Here is a 23,323-nt window from a genome sequence, read left to right on the forward strand (position 1 = left end):
TACCATTAATCTAAGACGTTTGTAATATTCAGATGAACATTATTTGGGGATTTTCCTCGATTTAGACTGAAGTTAAACTAATCTTTTGTAGTACTAAAATTAAAGAATATCGATAACGCGAGGTTTGGAACGCGAAAAGTGGTTAGGTAATAATCTTAATCGAACTTCTTCAAAATTTTGCGCGTCTAACTTGCCGCGTTATTTAAAGTTTAATGATAATTAACAGTCTGAGCTTTGTACATAATGTTTCTCTGGCCCTTTAGAGTTTCGTTAATCGTTTGAAAGGCGCTTAAATCAAATTTCTAATGATCGATTTTTAGATTCTGGAAGATACCGAAGACAATAAAGGAAGGGGTATTCACGTCTTGGTTTTAAACCAGGCTACGGTACGTGCTACGAAATTAACTCTTTTCACATTATTCCAATCAAGATTAGAAGACGGGAAGGGACGGGGTCCCGTACGAAAAAAAGAAATTAATCGTTCCTAAACTATTTATTCTCGAATAAATCTTAACAGGGTAGCGTAATGGCCCAAAGGATGTTTGACACTTATTCTCCTCACGAAGACGAGGCCATGGCTCTCTTTCTAAGCATGGTTTCGGATGGACGAATTCTCATTTTCTCTATCAAAGTAAACTATCTTTCTTTGCTGCGTTATTGTTATTATGTTAAACCGTGAAGTCGTTTAAATATACCAAGAATATGGTAAACAGTTGTAAATGGGCTTCGAAGCCGCGATGGGCGTATTCCTCTCATTTGTGATTGTAATTGGGTAATATTCAAGGTCATAATTACGAGATTAATTTTAATTTAATTCACCTTCTTTGTTATATCTTAAAAACCACTTTAAGATTTATTTTACTCCTTACCACAAATGAGGGGGAATGCCCCGAGGGGGTAGACACTTTGGATCTCTGTGTACACCAGAGTTCAAAAGAGTTCAGCTTTGACAGTGCATTGAGTTCAAAGCCTTCGGAACTCAGAGTTCAGCTTTGACAGTACATTGAGTTCATGACATTTGTACACCTGAGTTCTCAAGTGTCTACCCCCTCGGAATGCCCCATCACCAAAGAGTCATAACGATGTTTTGCAGGCCGGTCTCTTGAGAAGTTGAGATACGGTACAAAGTTTCCTTACTAATTCAAACTGAAATAAAATATACTTATATCGGAGGCCTACTCACCTACAGCCTTAAATATAGTTACACGGTACTATGTTAGCAGACTATAAGACAGCAAATACTTTTCCAATATGAAGACTATTGAGGGTACTCAGGCAGTAAAGCCTATTAGTTGTAGGACCTCGTAGAGTTGTAGAAGTTTAAAGAGACTGTTAAAGAAGGTGGGTAAAAATTATTTGAAATACGCCAAAGGCACCACGTGTCGCCAAGACTCAAAGACTCCACATGGAGTGGTGCTGGACATCTAGTCCTTGTTTTTCGCAAGATTGCAGAGCCAATTCAATGAAGTGGTAGTTTTCGAAATTGAACGAACTAAGTTTCTTTGAACCCAACGCCGTTGCCATCTTAATAGTCCCTTTTAATATTAGTGGTAAAAAGGAATAGCTTCTTGTTATTAAGTTAGTTAGTTTGAGTTTACGAAAGTATGTCGCTGTTTTGTTTCGTTTTAAATAATTGCATTGATAGGCAATTTGTATCATTTGACTTTTTTAGGATGAGGGTACGTTCCAAATGAAACAAGCCGCGCGGGATCTATTGAAAAGACTGGGCAGTAAAAAGTCACACGTTCTCGGTTGGAGAGATATGTGGGCCATGGTCACTCAAAAAGGAGGTAAGAACAGTTACCCAAACTTTTATAATTAATTTGGTCTGCCAATTGGTTTTTTTTTAATCTTGTTAACCATGTGGGATGTGATTAAAGAACGGGTTAAAAATTTCGGAATTGATAAGGGGAGGTGAAATTGGTTTTTTTTCTCTTTTCGATCAACCTGTACTTGAATGCGTGCGTAAGTGGTTTTTAGATCGTCTTAAATGATCTTAAGGGTGGAAATGTTTTAATCGATCCTACCTAGTTATGAAATGTTTTTGACAGTTTTTATAGATAGAGCGTAATATTGCCTTTAGCAAAAAAAAAAAATAAAATTGCTTTTTAACGCTAATGATAAAAAGGAAGCAGTATATGACATTGTCATGCTATAATTCGTGACACGGTATCATTTGTGGTTGATAAAAGGAATGGGGGATAATGTATTATTTTCCGTCAAATCGTATTCTCGAAAGCATGATCATGTTTTGATAGAATTAAGTATTAGACTAAAATTGGTCTTATAGAATAAATAGATTTTAAAGATAAGACAGTCTTCTGGAACAAATAGATATTAAAGATAGTCTTATAGGTCTTATAGAACAAAGGTATATTAAAGATAGTCTTATAGGTCTTATAGAACAAAGAGATATTAAAGATAGTCTTATAGGTCTTATAGAACAAAGATATATTAAAGATAGTCTTATAGGTCTTATAGAACAAAGCGATAATAAAGATAGTCTTATAGGTATTATAGAACAAATATAACGGGTTTATAGAACTAATTGATAGGACTTGCTGAGTAATAGACTAAAGAAGTGCCTTACAATTTCTATAAAGGTTGTCTAATCTTATATAGAACTAGTTAACAAAAGCATGAATCGTATTGCAAATTAACGGTCTTACGCGCTACAAGAGCTTGTCTTACAGTTTTCTAGAACCAATAAAGATTTTCCCATAGATCTTATGGAAGTTATACGATATTTATAAGCCAATATTGTATCACAGGCAAAATGTATGGAGAATCTTACAGCAAAAGTCCCGAATTTAATAGTTGGGGAGCTCCTGTTTTACTACGAGTCGATGTGCCATTAGTCGCGGTGGAAGGTGATTATTATATCCACTATGATGTTGACAGATTTTCGTAAAAGACTTAATTTAACGCAATCTCATTGTAGATAGCGAATGTGATTGGCCCGATACTCCGGAAAATAGGAGAAGGCACTCATTCTGTAGTCACATCGAAGGTTATGGGAGCGTGTGTAGTTGCGCTGATCCAGCTCCTTTGACATTTCAACCCGAACCTGTCAGTACTACATAATTTTCTTTTCGTCGCGATAACTAATCATTATTTTCTTTCGACAGTTTGAGAACAATAACATGAAAGACGTACCCGTTGCTATTATCGCTAGCAACAGGCCTCACTACTTGTACAGAATGTTGAGGTCACTTTTATCCGCCCATGGTTCTAGTCCCGAAATGATAACGGTTTTCATTGATGGCTATTTTGAGGTACTGTCCCCTACTGTTCAAAATTTGTCTAAAACCAAACGCGTATTAACTTTAATTATACTTAAATCAGGAACCTCTGGAAGTTACTAAACTATTTGGATTAAGGGGAATTCAACACACGCCTATTGGGGTCAAAAATGCGCGAATATCTCAGCACTATAAAGCGAGTCTCACTGCTACCTTCAACCTGTTTCCTGTAGGTTAAGTCTAAACGTATTTTATTTATTTTTTAACAAACAGTTAACCGAAAGTATTATATTTTAGGAAGCCAAATACGCGATTATCATTGAAGAAGATTTGGATGTTTCCGCGGATTTTTTCCGTTATTTTAGCCAGACAGTTCGATTGCTGGAAGAGGACGAAACAATTTACTGCATTTCAGCCTGGAATGATCAAGGATACGAACACACCAGCGAAGACCCCGGACTACTTTACCGGGTTGAAACGATGCCCGGGTTGGGATGGATACTCAAAAGATCTCTTTATAAAGAAGAACTGGAACCACGGTGGCCGACACCCGAGAAACTATGGGACTGGGATATGTGGATGCGTCTACCTGATATTCGACAAGGAAGGGAATGCGTTGTTCCCGATGTTTCACGCACCTATCACTTTGGTTCTTCCGGTTTAAACATGAATTCCTATTTTCAAGATGTTTATTTTAAAAAACACGCGTTTAACACTCACCCTTGGGCTAAATTAAAGGACATTGACGTGTAAGTATCCGATTATCTAATTCAGTAATTCTTCCGAAGACTTACGCGTTAAAGTCTCGAAATTTCTTTATAGAGTGAAGAAAGATAGTTACGAAGAACTAATTCACGACTTATTAAAGAAGGCCATAGTTCTGGATCATAGCAAATCGCCTTGCGAAGAAAACTTCATTCCTGACACTAAAGGCGAAGTTTACGTAATGTTCATAAAAATGAACAACATAAGAGATTTTACCACTTGGCTTCAAGTTGCCAAAGTTAGTAAATGCGCGGTATTTTTTAGCGCCATTATTTATAAAGACAAAAAATCCACATCGTGTTTTCTACTTTCATTGCGGAAGTTGGATATGAACCTTATTATTTTACTTTCGTTTCAGTGTTTTAAAATTTGGGACTTGGATGCGAGAGGTTATCATAATGTAAGAATTAATTTTTATATTAGTTATGATGCGTATAATGCTATAACCAGAAACGTCGTAAGACATTCCAGAGCAATTTGCGTGACTATTATTGCGACTCGTGGCGCGTGAGCCCATTGTTTGCTCGTGTTGCAGCGCGTCAAGACGTTGTTTGCTCGTGTCGCAGCGCGTCAAGCCGTTATTTGCGCGTGTTGGGACGCGTGAAGCCATTATTGGCGCGTGTTGCGGCACTTAAAGTAACAGGCGGCTCCATTATCACCCCTTGCATGCTGGCTAATCTTCTGCACACGAATTTTACCTTGCCAAAGGCAGGAACCAATCAGACCTAATGCACTAGGTCCCATTGGTTCCTGCCTTTGGCTTAACTAGCCTTTACCAAGCTTAGCCACTGTGTAATAGAAAAGCCATCTTTAAGGGGCACCAACGGAGCCGCCCTTTGCTTTAAATCTTTCTTTGCGCGTGTCAGGGCGCGTAAAAATGTCTCTTATCGCGCCTAGACACGTAGACAACCTTTCTGGAATGTTTTCAATTACTTCTTTCAAGTAATTGACTTGTCTTAACGCTTAAATTGTAAATTATTAAACACAGAGCATGTGGAGACTTTTCATGAAAGGAAACCATTTATTAGTTGTTGGTGTGCCAAATTCACCATACTCGTAAGTTTATTTATAATCATTCGTAATTGCGTACAAAATTCATAGTTTCTTTGATCGACAAATGTTAATTATTTCGCAGGTCTTTCAAGCCAGCCAGAATTACTCCCATTTATTTGGAAAGCCAAAAAATTGAGAAAGACAGTAATAGAGTGCGCTAAGAACAAAAACATAACTAGATTTAAATAGGAAATCAATTCAAGAAAAAAAAAAATATATAAATAAATTAATACAGAAGTTACTCGACAAAACGAAAGTACGCGAGTACAACGCGTGAGAGTCAGTACTCGCTTCGGCGTTCATCTGTGATTTATATAAATTCTTTTCCAAATAATGGGAGGGCAACTTGCAATAACGCGCGGCGGCAGAATACAACGCGTGTTATATATAAATATAATCGTAACAAAAGTAACAAAACATTTTTTCGAAACAAGAAGAAGGCGGCGGCTAGAATGATTGCGAAAAGTGGCAGCGAGAGTTTCGAAGGTTGAGTCTAGGATCGACTCAAACCAATACCTTGACACTCGATTAAACAATTTTGGTCAGACGTCTCTTCTTTCAAGTTGAAAGTAGCGTCAGTGAGCAGCTCCGTTACGTAAATTGCGGTTCTTGTGTGAGTAGTTAGCGGGCCGCAATAGACGCGAGATGTTCCTTTAGCCAATGCCATAAATATGATAAGCTACAATTAAAAAATTATTACAGTTGTGGCTGTGCATTTAAATATTAAAAAAAAAATTAAAACGCTACAATGATTTCGTTTATTAATTATTTCTAAGAGCTAACCTGATCTTGTAAATAAGAATCAACGCAACCTCCGCGTGATAATTCTTGAATAAGTTCCTTTGCCGCTTTCTCTCCGACTTCTCCAGCATCAACGCCTTAATTTCAGATTAATTAGAAGTTAAAATTATAACCCTGATTAATTTTAAAAGTAGGTTTAATAAACCTCTTTTTCCTAAAGAAGAACCAGCAAATTTACATCCGGTTGTGGTTTCAGCGACAATACTATAACGGAAGATAATATTTTAAATTTCCCATTAAATTACCAAAAGTTTATAGATAAAACCAAAAGTATACTTCGATCACAGTTCCGAGCGTTTGGGTGTAGACGCCATGTAAAATGAGAAGCAAACAACCTCCTCCTCTCACTCTCTACACAAACCAACCAATCAGAGAGCACGTTTTTCTTAAGCAAAAGGTTTATAGAAAACAGTATACTCTATGGTGGCGATCAAACGTTAATTCTTGGTACTTTATTGGGCCTATTTACGCCTGTTCCCTGTGCTACGGTCGTGAAGGTGAGGGGGTCGACACTGTATTGTTGGTAAAGGGGGGGGTTCTCATATTACATGGCGCGAGCAAGCATAAATGAAGTATACTTTTTGTTTTTATCTATGAGCTTTTGCTATATTTACTACTTTTCCTTACACAATTCCGTTACAATTTCCTACAGCATTATCTTCCTTAACCCTATCTATATGCGTGGCTACATCACTGTAACCTTGACGAAGATGTCTAGTGGCCATGTCAGCCATAGAGTGACTCATCTGAATTATTTAACAACCAATAAAGCTTTGTATCTTTTTTGTTACTAATCTTAAAATGTGCGTAGTACTTTTATAGGCAGGACTCCAGCGACAAAGGACAACCCCGAAATTTTTATTACGTTGCCTTTTTCTGTTAAATTTATAGGATTAAGCGTGTCGGGAACGGGATTTGTCTGAAATTCAACTACACCTCCACCTTTAGGAAAGTAACCCCTATGACGATATTTAAACCTTTATGAGCATATATGTGGGCGCGCAAAGTTAATTACCATTAATTATTTTAACCTTTTTAATATTGCGCAATCAAATTTTGCCTGTAATTTCTCCACTAATGGTTTGAAAACCTAAAACATTTCCCCGACATAAATATATTACTTCAATAATTTTTGAGCATTTTTCACCATTAATGTGTAATCTATTTGAGGCGCCATCTCCGCGTTTGTTCCACCTTTCAATATGAGTTGCGAAATACCATTGGCGAAAAGTAAGCAAGGATATGCCACTTGAAAAAGTAGAACTATGCTTCTGATTTTTGGTAATTTAAAAACAAAATTTAAGTAACTTATATTATTTTTTTTTTGGTTTGCTAATATTAACCCTGCAGTTCCCGTTTCAGCTCTGTAATTGCCAGCTTGAATTTTCTGAGGAATAAATGTAATTTCCGTGGAACCCAGTTCTCCTCCAATAAGTTTGCCATTGCATATGTCGCGCACCAAACGTAAACCAGCCAGGTGTTGGCCTCTATGATGGGGTTATGGTAAAGTCATAAATTACACCGCGTGAATGACAGTCCTTGACAGATATGTTGAGGGATTTTACTTTAATCCAGGGCCTTTTCTACCAGCTCTTATATTTCGGACTTTTATTGGTTTTCTTAGCAAAGCGCTAAGAGCAACCGCGATTCTTAATATCTGACCACCCTGAACATGCACCCATTTAATTATTTTAATTATTATTAATTATTATAACTAATTTGATAATTTTATATACTATACCCCTTCTAAGACACTTCCGTCGATGTCCACAATTTGTTGGGCTTCTTCACTCATTCTCTGATAATGCACAAGTAATAACTCACTTAAAATTTGTGACTCTTTATGCACACTCCATACTTAATCATCCTTCATTATACGCTTATGAAAGAGGACAGAGTTGACCAGTTGGCCTTATGATTTGTTGGCACAATGGTCTTAAGACTAACGCTACTGTTGCTCTTATGAATTGTTTATCTTATGGTACCGTGAAGGTGAAGGGGGGAAGAGAAATAGTCTGCTATTTCTTCATAATCTCAAAGTTCATCACAAAATGGCGACGACGAGTGGTGCTGTGGCTTCCGGTTCTTCCAGTCAGGTAAATTCATAATTTTGTATTATTTTAAACATTTAGGTGATTTATAATACTTAATAGAGTAGATTATGTTAAAATTATAAAAATGTATAAAGGCTAGTCAAGAAATTTGATAAGTTATATGCTAAGCCTTGGCCATTTGACATATTTGTGTTATAGAGAAGAGTATGGTGGGGTCTCTCAGTTTAATGTTCCGAAATAATAATTATAAATATTCTAATTTAATCAATTATCATAGACTTCGCCTAGTGCATCTCAAGTTGTCTCTGAATACGTAGTTAGAGTTCCAAGGTATGATGTATAGATTATATCTTGAAATTTGGATCATGAACTTCGGATAGTGATATGGTAGCATTGTCATTAAAATAGGTCAAATAAAAAGAAATTCAATGTCATGAGGTTCACTAATTCTACAGGGATAGATGTGACAAAATTTGGACAAACTTCTGTAAGATTAAGTTTAATTTATCCAAAGATTCTATTAAGTTTTAACTAAACACTAAACTAGTTAAAAATGGAGCGTGAAAACAATATGAAAGACAAAGCTCAAGAGGAGGAAGTTCCTAAATTTGGTGCGGGAAGTGAATTTGGTAGAGAGGCGAGAGAAGAAGCTCGTAAAAAACGATATAGTTCAAAAAAAGGTTACAAATCAGAAGACCAACCTTGGGTCTTGAAGGTGGGAGGAAAAACTGGAAGAAAGTTCGTAATAAGATCCTTTTTTCCCAAAGTTTTTGTTAAGCTAAGATGATTCCAATTTAGATACAAGGGTATTAGAGGAGGAGGAATCACGGAAAACGCTTCTTATTACGTGTTTATGAAAGCACCTGATGGTGCATTTGAAGCTTTTCCAGTTGAGGAATGGTATAATTTTGCCCCAATCCAAAGGTATAAAGCATTAAGTGCCGAAGAAGCTGAAGAAGAGTTTGGAAAGTAAGTTTACCTACCATGTCTCATTCATGGCTCAAATTAATAGGCATTTATGAATTCAAAAATTGCTTTATTAAAGACGCGAAAAAGTCATGAACTTCTTCTCTATCATGTTAAAAAAGAGATTAACTCTGGATGACAAAAGTGGTGAACCAGCTGAAGGAGAAGAAAACACCACCGAGAAGAAAGGAAAGAAGAAGGGGGCTAAAAGCGAATTAAAATTAACAGACATGGATGAGTGGCTCAGTGACTCTGACAATGATAGTAATGAGGATGGAGATAAGAGTGATGATGAGGATGGAAAGAAGAAAAAGGCAGCCAAGGCCCAAAAAGGGAGAGCGAAGAAAGCCGCGGACAAAAAGAAGAAGAAGAAGAAGGATGGATCTGACGAAGAAGCCATGGAAGAAAGTGACGAAGGTGATTTTGATGACCGGGAGGTGGACTACATGTCTGATAGTTCTACTAGGTTTGTAAATTAAATAATTATTAAAATATTCTGGGCTTAATTTACACTTTGCCCCTAAAAATTATCAAATTAAGTTCCGAAGAAGCCCCGGAAGAAAAAATGAACAAACAGATGAAGGGAGTCGAAGATGAGGAAGGTCTTAGTAAACTTAATGAATCAGGGGATGATGAAGAGGAACAGAAAGAAGAAAAACCCGAAGAAAAGAAAGAAGGTGCTGCTGGAGAAGAAACTCCAAATGCGGTTGAAAAGAAACCCGATGCCAAGGCTGTCAAAGCTAAACCAGAGAAGAAAAGTGCTTTTACAATTTAATTTTAAATACTATAACTATGGTTATATATTTATACATTTAATTTCATTATAGCAGCGCAAGGTTCATCAGGAGATTCCAGCGCTGAAAGTTCAGACTCTGATTTTGATGATTCCAAGTTCAATTCAGCCATGTTTATGCAGAAAGCCAAGAAAAGAGGTACAGATAGTGCTAACAGCAGTCGAGCTAACACGCCCACTAAATCTAATGGTGCGCTTAATTGGCTAAAGTATCAAATACTTCATTTAATATTTAATTTTTTTTCGGGAAAAAAATGATTCTAGGATCAAAGAGCTCCAAAAGAAAGCAACAACAGGCCAATAATGACAGCAACACTCCGTTAATGGGAGCTCCAGCCGCCAAGAAAATAAAATCTGAAGCCAGCAATACTCCTGCCATGACTGGAAGGTTCGTTAATTTGTTATAAATAAATTATTAATATTAATTATAATAATATTGAAAAAAAAAACAATTAAAACAATTAAATTATGTAAATTTTTCAGTCCATCTGAAGGCATATCCGAAGACGCTGTTAGGCGATATTTAATGAGAAAACCGATGACAACAACTGAATTATTGCAGAAATTCAAGAGTAAGAGAATAGGAATTAGTGGAGATCAATTAGTCACGACAATTGCTCAGATTTTGAAGAGATTAAACCCGGAAAAACAAACAATTAAAGGAAAACTTTATCTCTCCATTAAGGCCTAATTTTCCTGGTTATTTTTATTATTATTAATTATTATTATCATGGCATTTTCTAATAAAAATTGTAAAATATTTATTGTGAAAAAAAATTAAAATGAATTATCTTTTTTTTTTCTAATTGCGTGTTTAATAATACATAAACCTCCTAACAAAACTACGTTGGTCATATGGTGTGTATGGACTATGAAGTAATAACCAGGAGCAAACATCCTTGGTTAAACCCAGGAGTAGCACTAAGAAATTTTGTTTCTATGACTTGTTTTTAGCTCACTATTTAGAACATATTCTTAAAGTCTATATTTTTGGACTAATTAAAATTAGTTTACTATATAACTATTCATATTTTGAAACATATTTTAATTATAGTTTCACTTTGTAGGAAAATATTGCAAGTTTCTTAGTTTTCCATTCTAGTTTATTCTCCTTGGTTTCGAGATGGTGGCGCTGTTAGCCTGTTACTCAAATGCACGCTGTTGTTATCTCTTAGAACTGAACTGAACCGTTGATCCATCCGTGTTAAAGTTTCTGCTGGCTCGGTCAGTTATCGAGTCACCATGGTAAGTTTAATCCGATTAATCTTGTTAATTATCCCCATAAATTTTAAAATTAACGCATTAATTATAATTTTGAATATCTCTTTATTTCGTTTTTAAAGTTATTTTTGAAGTTTTAAAACAAACTTTAGTTAAATTTAGGTTAGATTAGATTCATTCACTAAGCCTTAGCGGCAAGAATTGCCATGCTGTCTATCTGATACGTGTTTATGATGTAGTGTTGCTATAGTAATAGCAAAGTTCGTTTAATTCTTTCAAATTAATATTAAGTACGATATTATTTTTATTAATTTCTAGACGAAGGGTACCTCGTCGTTTGGAAAGCGCCGCAATAAGACCCATACATTGTGTCGAAGATGCGGACGCAGCGCGTATCACATTCAAAAATCCCAATGTGCGCAATGTGGATATCCTCAAAAGAAAATGAGGCATTGTAAGTACTTATATTAATTAATTAATGGGCTAAATTCAAGAATAGCTCCCGGTAACGGATTTTAAAAATTTTTTTTTCTTCTGAAAGAGAAAAATGGGACAAAAATTATGGTGCAAAAATTTTTTGGGGCAAACAATTATTAAGGAAGATACAGCTAGTTTTAATTTTAATTGCTCTGGACAGAAAACAGCACAATTTAAGCTATATTACCTTACTTTTATTACCTTTTCCAAAACGTTCATGTTTACAGTTGGTTAGGTTAGGTTTGGTTAGGTTAGGTTAGGTTTGGTTAGGTTAGGTTTGGTTAGGTTAGGTTTGGTTAGGTTTGGTTTGGTTAGGTTAGGTTTGGTTAGGTTAGGTTAGGTGTGGTTAGGTTAGGTTAGGTTAGGTTAGGTTAGGTGTGGTTAGGTTAGGTTAGGTTAGGTTCGGTTGGGTTAGGTTAGGTTACGTTAGGTTCGGTTGGGTTAGGTTAGGTTTAGCCGAAAATAAGCAGTCGACATTTTTTATAGCATAAATTGTGCCATCTTCTACCCAGGGCAATTAAAATTAAAACTAGCTCTATCTTCCTTAATAATTGTTTGCCCCAAAAAATTTTTGCACCATAATTTTTGTCGCATTTTTCTCTTTCAGATGAAAAAAAAATTTTTTAAATCCGTCACCGGGAGCTATTCTTGAAAACTCCCAATTAATGGTGTTGATTCGTTTAATAATTAATTTTTTAACTCCTTAGATAACTGGAGTATCAAGGGAAAGAGGAGGAAGACAACTGGAACTGGCAGACTCCGTCATCTTAGACTTGTTTGGAGAAAATTCAAGTAAGCTTTGTTCTCTTAAGATATAATGCGAGTAACACACAAATAAGTCAGCTCTATTTTGTTGTGAAATCAGAGTGTTACATTTGTGGAAAAGCAAATAGGTTTTTTGGTTAGAACCTTAACCTTTATTGTTTTGATAAAGGTTTTGGACATCTGATCTTTTAACTTTGCCTTTGAGAGTAGGAATTATAGTTTTTCTATAGTTCCTTAGTTTTTAAAAGGCTGACAGTTTTTGCTTTTCACGTTGCAGTGTTTTTAAAGTTATGATATGTTGTTTTCAGGCACGGATTCAGAGAAGGCAAACAACCTACATCTCGTAAAGGTGCTGCTGCTGCCTCTCAGTCAACTGCCGTTGCCAAATAAGCAACAGGTTTTTGTATCATAAACAAAAAAAAATAAATGCGATATTATTCCACAATGTATTGATTTTGCTTTTCCATAAACGTCTTTGACAATTAAGTTAATTTAAGCAGATCTAATTTTTGAAAACTTTGGCGTATAAGTTATACACACAGTTATATTTACTCTGTTCAAACTTACAAACACGAAGATTCTAAAAAGCTACTAAGAATATGTCCAGAAGGGTGCTTTATATCAGTTCATAAACAGTTTTCACTAAAGGGGTGAAAGAAAATTCCTCTTCAGCTTAACCTTCAGTGCAGTGCAGTGTTGTCAGGCCCTCTGTGAAACTAAACTGCTAGCCTTTCCTCTTAACTTACCAACAGCTTGGCAACACTGGGGTAGGCCAAAAGATATGTATACCTCATGTTGCTCTCAAATAAGGCTGTCTGGAGAGTTTGGGGGGCCCCAGGGAAAATGACAAAATCCAGGGCCACTGGCCCTTGTAATGAATTCGTTCTTTAATGGGGCAACAGTGATGAGCGACAATTGGGGGGGGGGGGGGGGGTCGCTGATAAGGTCCCGTGTTGGGTGCAGACAATTGGGGGGGGGGGGTCGCTGATAAGGTCCCGTGTTGGGTGTAGACAATTGGGGGGGGGGGTCGCTGATAAGGTCCGTGCTGGGTGCAGACAATTGGAGGGGGTCGCTGATAAGGTCCGTGCTGGGTGCAGACAATTGGGGGGGGGGGGGTCGCTGATAAGGTCCGTGCTGGGTGCAGACAATTGGGGGGGGGTCGCTGATAAGGTCCCGTGTTGGGTGTAGACAATTGGGGGGGGGGGGGTCGCTGATAAGGTCCCGTGTTGGGTGTAGACAATTGGGGGGGGGGGGTCGCTGATAAGGTCCCGTGTTGGGTGTAGACAATTGGGGGGGGGGTCGCTGATAAGGTCCCGTGTTGGGTGCAGACAATTGGGGGGGGGGTCGCTGATAAGGTCCCGTGTTGGGTGCAGACAATTGGGGGGGGGGTCGCTGATAAGGTCCCGTGTTGGGTGCAGACAATTGGGGGGGGGTCGCTGATAAGGTCCGTGCTGGGTGCAGACAATTGGGGGGGGGTCGCTGATAAGGTCCGTGCTGGGTGCAGACAATTGGGGGGGGGGTCGCTGATAAGGTCCCGTGCTGGGTGCACCGCCTAATCAAAGGTTGCTTACCAAAATTCCTAAGAATGGTATTGGCTTTCTGCCAAGCAAGAACCCATTTAAGACCTCTGAACTTTCAAAGATAGAATTGAACCCTAGTGCTGTGATAAAGCATGAGCTCATGGAAACCTAGGATGACTCTGCATACATTGTTAGATCTTATGTGGGTTCTTGATTAGGAAGTTTGACAGCCATGAACTAAAGCAAGAGTAGCCTCTCCAGCTGAGCCACTTTAGGTAAAATCTTTTAGTCCCAATTGAAGACGGGATCAGTCTAGTTCGTTCCATTAGGTTAAGTGCATTCATAATAATGAAACTTAATTTAAAAAATCAACGATTTTATTAAAAATTGAAAAACAGGCAGTGTGATTATCGAGATAATTATTCCTGGCGATTTGAGATTTCAAGTCTCAAGACGGGGGTAATAATGTAAGATAAATTGCGCAAGGTATGAGTGTTGACACATCTACACTGATACAATCTCAAAAGCAACAAACAATAACAAAATAATAATAATTAAAGGGTGAGTTCATGGTTTAAAATAATCTTAATGGTGCCTAAATAAAACTAACAAGTAACAGTTTTGGTCCGCGAAAAGTCTCTCTTTGGAATTGTATTGAAAAACGTATTTGGTAAGATGCCCCTTGCCAATAAATGGCACGCCATTGTTTAATTTGGCCAAGTTGGGCAGTGATGAATCTAAAAATCGCGTTGGGCTATGTTCAGTCCAATCTCCTTAGGGACCTCATGGTACCCCTGTAGTCGGAACTAAAGTTTCCGAAGGGACTGGTCATTCTAGTCATAGTCGAAAGTGTGCCGTCATCCATCTCGTCTTCTTTCCTCTTCTTACGGGCAATGAAAACGCAAACTCCGCACGCCACAATTATGATTAGTTGTACCAAAACGGCCACAACGACTGTTCCTATTATTACTGGTTTACTTGTGCACAGTAATCCCTCTTCGTAGTTAGTAACTGTTAAATAAAATGTTTCTGTGACAACGGTTGTTAAGTAAAAGGCTTGGTAACATACCGGCAGATCTATCGATCGACGTGTCCTTAATGGGAGTAACAGATATTCCTTCGACGATAATCTCTCTTTGCAATGAGTAATCGGGCAATAATGGTGTTTCGGTCGTATTGTCCTTGGTTAGTTCTGTTTTCATCGAGTCCTCCATGACGCTTCTCCTCCTTTTCCCGAATGACGGACCCCCGTTGACGCAAGCCACGGGATCGCAAGTTTGTAGACAAAATTGTACGTTAACTTCGAATCGGACTACAACGTCATCAGCGAATTTGAAAGCGTCGAAACGTCCTTGCAATGCCTTGCCACCTGGAACCCTTTGAAGTGCTGGAAATATGGCTGGATCTGTTGGACATCTGAAAGAATTGAACAGCCATCAGTTTATTGTTGTTATTAAATACGAAAGTGAACAGTACCCATTGCTGTCTATCAGGGTGATATAATCATCTGTTTTGCCACTCCTGGCTATTAGATCCCTCGCCGCTATTCCGAAAACGCCTGGAAACGAGAGTATTTTAATTGACATTTTTGGCTACCAGTGGCTTTCATCGTAGTGATAGAATACTGACTGTCGTCGTCGATTTCAATCCTCAAGTAAAGTTCTTCACCAAGACGCGTTCCGGTGATATCATCTCCATTCTTATCAGTGATCCTCAGTCTGATGTTAGGAGACGGAGCGGTGGCGTTGACTATGGCCGTGGCAGACGAGAAATCCCTGTTGGAACTTGAAAGTGTTACAAAGCGATTCAGATGCGTTGATTGCAAAACTTAAATGATGATTAGTTGTCTTACCCAATAACAACCCTGTAATCGCTCGTAACAGTTCGATTGGCCGTTTCGAAGACGCAAAGAAGTTGTAGAATGCGATCACCCTTGCGTTGTATCACTGGGTGATGTTGAACAATAACCGCGTTTCTGTAACGTCCAGATGACTGCAAAAATTGGACACTTTAACACGTGACGATGTATTCGAAAGATTTCGAATCCTCACCTCCATTTGAACTCCACAAACCTCCGTCGGCTTCAAAGGCATAATCAAACTGGTAGATTTTTGTCCTTTACCCTCGACATTGCACAAGTTTGCTTGCGTTTTAGCAAAAATGCGTCCGACGAAAGGTTCCAGGGTGTTTAACGTTAGCGTCATGGAATCCGCATTACAAGCGAGTTGAACTTTATATAAAGGATATTTTAAATTTCTGCCTCAGAATTATCTTGGATATCGTTACCTTTGAGACAGTTGGACCTTTGATAGAAAAATACTCCAGGTCTGGTACCCAAACTTCGTGCACCGGCGCTCGAAGTGTCGTCTCCACTTAACCAACACTGTCCCGAACCGGCCCAGAACGAAGCCGAACGACATAAGAATGGACGCGCCGCGTCACAAAGAGCTCTGCACTGAGACGCGCTGAATGCTGACCTTAACAAATCCGCTCTTCCAAGATCGACTCCTTCCAACTCTTCGTATTCGCAACCCGCGCTTGGTCCCGGGGCGCAAAGGTTCTCGAAGTAATCCACATCGGAAGGAGCGGGTCTAAAAGCTGACGGTTGGGATCTACGATGCTCCGAACTCAAGCGACATTGTTGTAAAGTGTAATCATATTCTCCTGACCTGTAATGCAATAGTTGGTAGATTTTTACCCATAAAATATAGTGGATAATCCATACCTGCAGATGAAAGTTCGTTCTTGGGTGCACAGAACCTGACACAATCGTCTGTCCAGGACATTAGGAATGATTTTATCATCGTAACCAGCTAGTTCTCTACCAGGCACCCTTTCATATTGCCAAGATCGTTCACATCCTATCACTGTTGGCAAAACGTTTGTTGAACACAGTCAATCACGCAAAGTTCAAAAATCCTACCTGGTGGCAAGCAGACTTTCTCGAAATAGTTTACTTTATCGTGGGAGGTAACTAAATCATCAGTTAGTTTATCGACTGTTAAGGAATGGCACGTCCCGTCGCCGTATCTGACCAAGAAGGCCGCGCACGACTGAGAGTTTCTGCACAAAGCCGAGCACTGAACCGTTACCGGTTCGTCGTCCACTTCGCCTCGGGAACCGCGTCCGAACATAGGGGTCGGATTGACTCCACGAGGAATCATACCAGTCACCTTTTCGAAAGTGATGATTTCTCCAGCTCCTGAGCATTGGGCTGTTGAATCAATGTACTTTCAATTAATCTCTGACAAGAAACTCTACAAATACGTTTATATTTTAACTTACCATTAATTTCTGAGTACAATGCCGATAAAGCGGCCACTATCAAGAGAGTGAAGCTTCCATGGTTCGTCATATCGAAAACTGAAACGAAACGAATTTACGACCTTAAATTCTGTATATAAAGTCGAGTTGGGTAATCATAGTGATTAAGGCAAGGTATTATAGTCCTGTTGAAGTATTTTTTCCTTCCCGAGAATCGAAACCATTTTAGCCCCACCCCCCCCCCTCTTTTTGTCGTTTCTCATTTTGTAATTGGTTGTTCGGCGCTGCTTCTTTTCTACTGAAATCTTCCCTATAAACGTTTCGATTTCAACGACACGAAAAGTTATTGTTGGTATTGTATCCGCGGGCGCCTATTAGGTTTCCGTTTAGATCTTCTCGCGGTGGTTCTAACCCGATTGATCGACCAAGCGTGTCTTAACGAGTCAAACAAAGGCTAGAAAAGCAGTCATCAGGTTCATGGTCGCGCCCTTTGCTCTTGTTTCAGTCGGCCCCTCGGTCTTTGAATTCCTGTGGAGCCCGAGTAATGAGAATCATTTATATTCGATTGGGTTTTTGCCAATAGTATATCCGCGTGTCCCAATCGTTGCCAATTTTCCCTCACCCACTTTAATATCGATAATACGCTTTAGTATTTATTCTACTCTTAAATGACGTTATTCCAATTAAGTTTTACGTCATTATATTGAAATTCTTTAAAATAATAAGGAAGGTGAAGTTATACAACTAGATGGATGTCAATATATGTGACATGAAATCGCTCGTATTTTAAATATGCATAAAGAGATTTAATTTTTAAATGTATTTTAAAATATGATTGATAAACATCTTCATAAATCTTTTGGTGAAAATAATTAACAATGGAATCATTGTTTAGGGAAATTTAATACGTTCTTTGATAACGTTGGGTGTATCCCTGCCCCTTTTTTGGCAAAATATGTACACATAATAAAGTAATTAATTTGAGGTGACGCAATGTTTTGGACAACAATCAACCAAACAATCCTAAATGGCAGTAGAGAATTTTTTTCCGAAACTGTTTAAATAGACTCCATCCTTTAAATTTTATTAATTCTATTTTATAGCAACGTGGCACCTCAACATTTATTTTTATATTTAAAAAAGGCGTTAAGTCTTAATCTTTCTTTATTTTTCTCACCACTACCACTCCGTTTCGGTCGGATGACATAAGATAGGCCCCTTATCATTTACGGTGTGAGCTTGATAAAGTCTTCCATGAATATTTAGTCGAGTTACAGGAGAAAATCGAATTTACCGTACTTTCCACAATGCATTATTGCATTAGTTAAGTTTAAATACGCTCAGATGGACGTTGCATTATAAAATAAGCTACCGAATTCCAAACAAAACGCAAAGTTTATAACTTATCGTAGATGGTTTATAGCGCGCCAACTCGTAAGCCGCGTTTACACTATTCACTCTTTTGGAAAAGTTAAAATGTAACATTTTTAAGTAATTTTATGAGAAAGTGCAACGGTTCAAAACAGTTTCAAAGTGTCTAGTATAAACGCGGCTTTAGTACGCAACTAAAACCGAAAGACACGTGGGTAAATCTTTGCCTTCCTGAAAGCCTAGCTGGTTGAATACCTAGATTAGAGATACATAAACTTCATGGTAGCCAGAAAGCTCATTTTAATATTCTCGCGATTGTGTAAAAAATTCTTGAAATTGTATCTAAGTGTCTAGAGAAGCAGAAGCAACAAATATCCTTCTGAGGCGAGGAATTCCAATAGCGTGATTATACTATAGGTAAAATATCAAAAAGACCTATTATTTAGTTCCGCCGCCAAATTACGAAACAATGGATAGCGTTTTTAGCGGGACAGTTCGTTTTTCTGTTATTTCATCCTGCCCGTTTCGGAATAATGTAAATCTATAATTTTTCTTGACCATTCTAACGATTCTATGAGAAAAGAATTATTAGCGACATTATTCTCAAGGTCTTGCATGGCGTTTCTAGATTTTCAAAACTTTCCTAACTAATTTCCAGATGATTTTTCATTGTCCATTCATAATTGCGCCCGTATTATTAAGTTATAAGAGGTTATTTCTTGGGAAATAGTGTAAATTCATTATTTTATTTAAAAATGTACCCACTCTTTAGACATTATTTCCCTGAGTGTTACTTATTCCTTTTAAATACGGTCAATTGTGTACGTTTCGAAAGACACATTTTATATTAAGGAGAAACCAGAATTCTACCACGTGAAGAATTATAATATTTCACCAATTAAGTTTAATCTCACAAAAGGTTTCAGAACCTTTTTAGTGAAAATAATATACTGTAGAATGATATAGTCTTTGAGTGGCTTATTTTGCCCTGCTAAATGGCGACCTTGCTGAGACCTAATTCTGAAAGCTTCTAGAAGTTTTCAAAACACTTTTTAAGAAAATATTGTATAGAATAACGTAGTCCTTGAGGGGCTTAGTTTACCCCAATATTGCAGCTTTCCAAAGACCTAATTTGTTAAAAAAAACTGTCCAATGCATTCAAAATATACGCGTACACAAACGTAAATATCGCTTTTGGCTATGTATCGAGTAGATTGGGCTTAAAAATATATATTGCCTCTAATATACTTGAAAAGTAATAAAAACCCACGTCTAGAGTTTTGCTCGGTTTGAAATGTTTTAAGTGATTTCAAACAATGGTTCTAAAAAACTCGAATTCGTGATCATACCAGATGCGGCGGTCGCATCCTTTAAGACGCAATTATATCTTAAAACGTACTTCAGAATGTCATTTTTTTTCTCTCTCTAAATTCAGGCTTTAGTTAATGTGAATTGACCGTGAGCTTTTCAACCCTTTCGCTTTCAAACAATCGTTAAGAGTTATTTGGACGATAAGAATAGGAACCTAGCGTCAATCTCATCTTTTTTTGCGCCAACCCCAAGATCCTGGGCGGTTTCCACTGAAGGCATTTGATCGCAATTAAAATTCCACTGTCGTTTTAGAGCTAGGTGTTTGGCCTTGCCTTCATCTACTTAAGATATTGTACGTTGGGACAATTTTTTTCTTATTAGAGTAATTACATCGTGCGTCCCGAGTAATGCAAATTACCTAATTTTATCATTCAAATTAGTAGTATAAAATTTGTAAGGGAATGTTTATTTTTGTGAAACACTAAACTACAATTAACTTTGGGTCGTGCTAAAACTAATAGTGGTCAGTTTAAACAGTTTCCAATATTATTGTGAGCTTATTTATCCCTACAAAATGTTCAAAATAATTTCACATTTAAGGCAAAATTTATGAAAACCGTTTCACTTCTAAATGTTGTAGACCAGATGTTCTCTGACACTTTCCACATAATTTGACCCTAAGAACACACGCTTTAGTTTTGACCCTAAGAACACACGCTTTAATTTATGGTTTACGTATCATCAGGACCTGTATATATATTTTGGTGAGTATCATACCCCTCGCTACCATTCCTATATCGCATCAGTGACGTATTCGATGAAGAAGAAATGGATGATTTGCGCCTCTAATCAATCGATATTACTAAAATAATTTTTATTGGAGAATTTTCCTACTTTTTCCAATACTTTCTTTTATTAGTTTTTACCCACGCTATAAATCGCTCTAATAATTACAATTTTGCTTAGAACGACGCGGCCCAGTTATAACTAGAAAATAATATTATGACTACGTATGGTAGGTTGTAGTCTGTGGTTTAAGAGCGTCGGATGTTCCAAGAAGAGATCTAAACGTTTTTGCTTGTAAAAGAGTGTACTCTCCAGTGGTCATCTAGGCCACCAGACCGAACATGTTTTATTAGCGAATATACGGATTAGCCCGGTGAATTAAAAACTCTCTCGAACGCGTAATTCGCGCCCCACTGACCTTCAAAAAAAGTGCGTGAGAAATTATTGTCCTGTGTCTTCACTATTTGATGGTTGTCGTTTATATCATTTTTAATTTATTCGCGCTAAATTGTTAAGTGAGTTATTGCTACCAATAATCAAGGGAAGGTGAAATACCTTAAAGGATAAAGGTTTAGGTGATAGGTTCGGTTCGATTAGGTTTAGGTTTAGTTAGATTAGGATCAATGAAGGTTTGGTTTGGTTAGATTAGGTTACGGTTTTGTAAGGTTTAGGTTTGGCAAAGTTAAGGTGGATGGAGGTCACATTACCGATGTAACGGTTGAAGATGTAATGTTTTAAAATAATCTTAAAATATTCACCTATTTTGATGATTATAATAATATCCAAAGCCCGTAGTTCAAACAGTGAAGTGCAAGTTTGCGTAAACTAGCTATTCATCAAAGCTATTCCATTTGAGTCGATCAGTATAAACCGCGCTAGTTTGACCCCGCACTTTAAAAGACTATCTTCAGTCTCTTCTTTCGTGGATTAAGATTTAAGAATCAATAGCCCCTATCTCTTTTCTTAAGCATGGTTGATTCAAGGTTTAATTCCACCACTAAACTTTCAAAAATTTTCTCCGGAAAAGAAACAATTTTTTTTTTAATCCCTAAGAACAAAAAAGAGAAAGGATTTACGCTTCTTTGCTCGAGATTCTCTTTCTTAGAGCTTACTTTTTTGTTGTGAAAACTCTACTCGGGTTTAAAAGAAAGGCTCACGGTCAGTTACAACACCAAGGTCTCTGGACACTGAAGCTCAAAGGCTAATTACTTCAATTACCAGACGCGCTAGCGAGGTCGTATGTCAGACATTTAAATTATCAAATATTTTGCACGGATAACAATGTTCGCAGGGCGTTTTTTTTCTTTTTTAATATTTATATGGTTTTCTTTCTTTTCTCTCTGTTAAAAGAGTAATTATTTTAACTGGCTTGAAGCCAATACTTAAAACGCCCCTATTTATTAGCAGGAATTACCTTTTTTTCAAGGTAATTTTGGAAAACGTTAGTCATATTGTTTCATATTGAGAAAAAACTGCGCGCGTTTTTATAGTTACCTATATACGGTAATTCACCCTGCGATTTTGAGTTGCGAAATTTATTTTTCTAATGAATTTAATATTAGCATTTAATTAACGTATTTAATATTTTGAAACTATAGGGGTGAATATATAATTTGTAATGTAATAGTTGCAGGGGAAATAGCTCAAAATTAATCATTCTATATAGAAAATAGCTTAAAACTAATCATCCTATGTAGAAAATAGCTCAAAATCAATCATTCTATATAGAAAATAGCTCAAAATTAATCATTCTATAAAGAAACTAGCTCAAAATTAATCATTCTATACAGAAAATAGCTCAAAATTAATCATTCTATACAGAAAATAGCTCAAAATTAATCATTGTATAAATAAACTAGCTCAAAATCAATCATTCTATATAGAAAATAGCTCAAAATTAATCATTCTATAAAGAAACTAGCTCAAAATTAATCATTCTATACAGAAAATAGCTCAAAATTAATCATTCTATACAGAAAATAGCTCAAAATTAATCATTGTATAAAGAAACTAGCTCAAAATTAATCATTCTTTACAGAAAATAGCTCAAAATGAATCATTCTATATATAGAAAATAGCTCAAATTTAATCACTCTATATAGAAACAGCTCAAAATTAATCATTCTATATGGAAAATATCTCAAAACTAATCATTCTATAAAGAAAATATCCGAAAAAAAACTATACTCTCTAGAAAATATCCCAAAAATAAACATTTAATCTAGAAGTGGCCTAAATTTTAATCTTTCTTTATATCAATCAATATAATAATGATTCCATCGTGGAATAGGAAATAACCACCACGTTACACTTACAGAATATCTAACACTTAGAAGTTAATTGAAATTAATCTCGAACCGTTTAACTTAAATTGCTCGTATATCAAATAAATGGATGGCAAAGTCCCGTGTTAGGTGAAGCCGTTGAAGTTTATGTATTATAAAATTTTGAGAGAAAATCACGGTAAAGTTGTACTTACTCAGAGTCACTTTGCAGAAATAGCGTAGACTGAGAGATCAGGACGAAAGGAGGCTGAAGAGGGTTCAACTTCGGAGAGTGTTTAGTTTTAGTGTTATCTTTCTCTCTTGGGAGATGGGATTGTCATATCGAGAAAGCGTGCGAGTAATGATGAAGAGATCCGATCGCTACTGGATGCTTTCTTCGAATGCCCACACATTAGAAACGCTATAAAAATCGAAAACCCTTTTTTAGCCATGACACCCCTCCCAAAATTTGTTCGGCCCATCTGTTCACTACCCCGTGACGGCACTCGCCACTCGTCGCTTAAGAACCAGTCAGTTTCCTAAGTAATATTATTAGATAAAACCATAATACGCGTTTCTGGCGTCTATATTTGTTGTTACGGAAATTAACGTACAATCTCGGAATGTTTTTAATTAAATTACATTTTAATCGGTGTAGCGCCCGAAAAAC

General features: G+C 37.1%; 5 protein-coding genes across 12 annotated transcripts in view; 3 read left to right on the forward strand and 2 right to left on the reverse strand.

The window, feature by feature from the left end:
* The window catches only part of LOC149610035 (protein O-linked-mannose beta-1,2-N-acetylglucosaminyltransferase 1-like), a 73,090-nt gene extending 67,281 nt beyond the window's left edge, over nt 1–5,809 (forward strand). For 2 of the 3 annotated variants that reach the window (XM_089859872.1, XM_089859873.1), the window contains 11 exons: nt 321–386; nt 518–631; nt 1,673–1,790; nt 2,772–2,870; nt 2,942–3,069; nt 3,129–3,275; nt 3,346–3,471; nt 3,540–3,991; nt 4,065–4,407; nt 4,996–5,063; nt 5,143–5,809. In XM_089859872.1, coding sequence (XP_089715998.1) covers nt 321–386; nt 518–631; nt 1,673–1,790; nt 2,772–2,870; nt 2,942–3,069; nt 3,129–3,275; nt 3,346–3,471; nt 3,540–3,991; nt 4,065–4,407; nt 4,996–5,063; nt 5,143–5,221 — 1,740 coding nt within the window. In that variant the 3' untranslated portion in view covers nt 5,222–5,809. The remainder of the gene's footprint in view (nt 1–320; nt 387–517; nt 632–1,672; nt 1,791–2,771; nt 2,871–2,941; nt 3,070–3,128; nt 3,276–3,345; nt 3,472–3,539; nt 3,992–4,064; nt 4,408–4,995; nt 5,064–5,142) is intronic. The other variant, XM_089859874.1, reaches the window with a different exon arrangement.
* Nucleotides 5,028–7,788, reverse strand: Rtca (RNA 3'-terminal phosphate cyclase). Its single transcript, XM_089859922.1, has 10 exons — nt 7,603–7,788; nt 7,427–7,527; nt 7,205–7,348; nt 7,009–7,132; nt 6,893–6,951; nt 6,676–6,820; nt 6,489–6,607; nt 6,007–6,065; nt 5,844–5,938; nt 5,028–5,739 (listed from the first exon to the last, which is right to left on the reverse strand). Exons 1-10 carry the CDS (start codon nt 7,654–7,656, stop codon nt 5,554–5,556), a joined length of 1,086 nt encoding a protein of 361 aa, XP_089716048.1. The 5' UTR covers nt 7,657–7,788; the 3' UTR covers nt 5,028–5,553.
* A 14-nt stretch (nt 7,789–7,802) lies between these two features.
* LOC149610037 (general transcription factor IIF subunit 1-like) lies at nt 7,803–10,480 on the forward strand. 4 transcript variants are annotated; one of them, XM_089859887.1, is made up of 10 exons: nt 7,803–7,957; nt 8,193–8,245; nt 8,324–8,402; nt 8,463–8,653; nt 8,714–8,884; nt 8,961–9,347; nt 9,422–9,639; nt 9,712–9,864; nt 9,939–10,062; nt 10,158–10,480. In XM_089859887.1, exons 1-10 carry the CDS (start codon nt 7,913–7,915, stop codon nt 10,363–10,365), a joined length of 1,629 nt encoding a protein of 542 aa, XP_089716013.1. In that variant the 5' UTR covers nt 7,803–7,912; the 3' UTR covers nt 10,366–10,480. The 4 variants fall into 4 exon arrangements, with proteins under 4 accessions (XP_089716013.1, XP_089716016.1, XP_089716012.1 ...); XM_089859890.1 differs by having other exon boundaries at nt 9,712–9,813; XM_089859886.1 differs by having other exon boundaries at nt 7,804–7,957; nt 9,709–9,864.
* A 322-nt stretch (nt 10,481–10,802) lies between these two features.
* On the forward strand, nt 10,803–12,582 carry RpL37a (ribosomal protein L37a). The gene is made up of 4 exons (XM_089859949.1): nt 10,803–10,919; nt 11,214–11,349; nt 12,080–12,164; nt 12,446–12,582. The coding sequence occupies exons 1-4, from the start codon at nt 10,917–10,919 to the stop codon at nt 12,525–12,527; spliced, it is 306 nt and encodes a 101-aa protein (XP_089716075.1). The 5' UTR covers nt 10,803–10,916; the 3' UTR covers nt 12,528–12,582.
* Nucleotides 12,583–14,023: 1,441 nt separating this feature from the next.
* LOC149610039 (uncharacterized) lies at nt 14,024–23,145 on the reverse strand. Of its 3 annotated transcripts, none has more exons than XM_089859879.1 (11): nt 22,869–23,145; nt 16,943–17,020; nt 16,581–16,871; nt 16,383–16,524; nt 15,944–16,326; nt 15,709–15,887; nt 15,510–15,649; nt 15,287–15,441; nt 15,134–15,215; nt 14,727–15,073; nt 14,024–14,668 (listed from the first exon to the last, which is right to left on the reverse strand). In XM_089859879.1, the coding sequence occupies exons 2-11, from the start codon at nt 17,010–17,012 to the stop codon at nt 14,418–14,420; spliced, it is 2,040 nt and encodes a 679-aa protein (XP_089716005.1). In that variant the 5' UTR covers nt 17,013–17,020; nt 22,869–23,145; the 3' UTR covers nt 14,024–14,417. The 3 variants fall into 3 exon arrangements, with proteins under 3 accessions (XP_089716005.1, XP_089716006.1, XP_089716007.1); XM_089859880.1 differs by lacking the exon at nt 22,869–23,145 and adding an exon at nt 22,705–22,723; XM_089859881.1 differs by lacking the exon at nt 22,869–23,145 and having other exon boundaries at nt 15,287–15,432; nt 16,943–17,530.
* Nucleotides 23,146–23,323: the final 178 nt, after the last annotated feature.

Source organism: Phalangium opilio, unplaced genomic scaffold, assembly GCF_054372755.1.
Source record: "Phalangium opilio isolate 3A_F unplaced genomic scaffold, DU_Popi_V2 ptg000344l_1, whole genome shotgun sequence".
NCBI classification, from domain to species: domain Eukaryota; kingdom Metazoa; phylum Arthropoda; class Arachnida; order Opiliones; family Phalangiidae; genus Phalangium; species Phalangium opilio.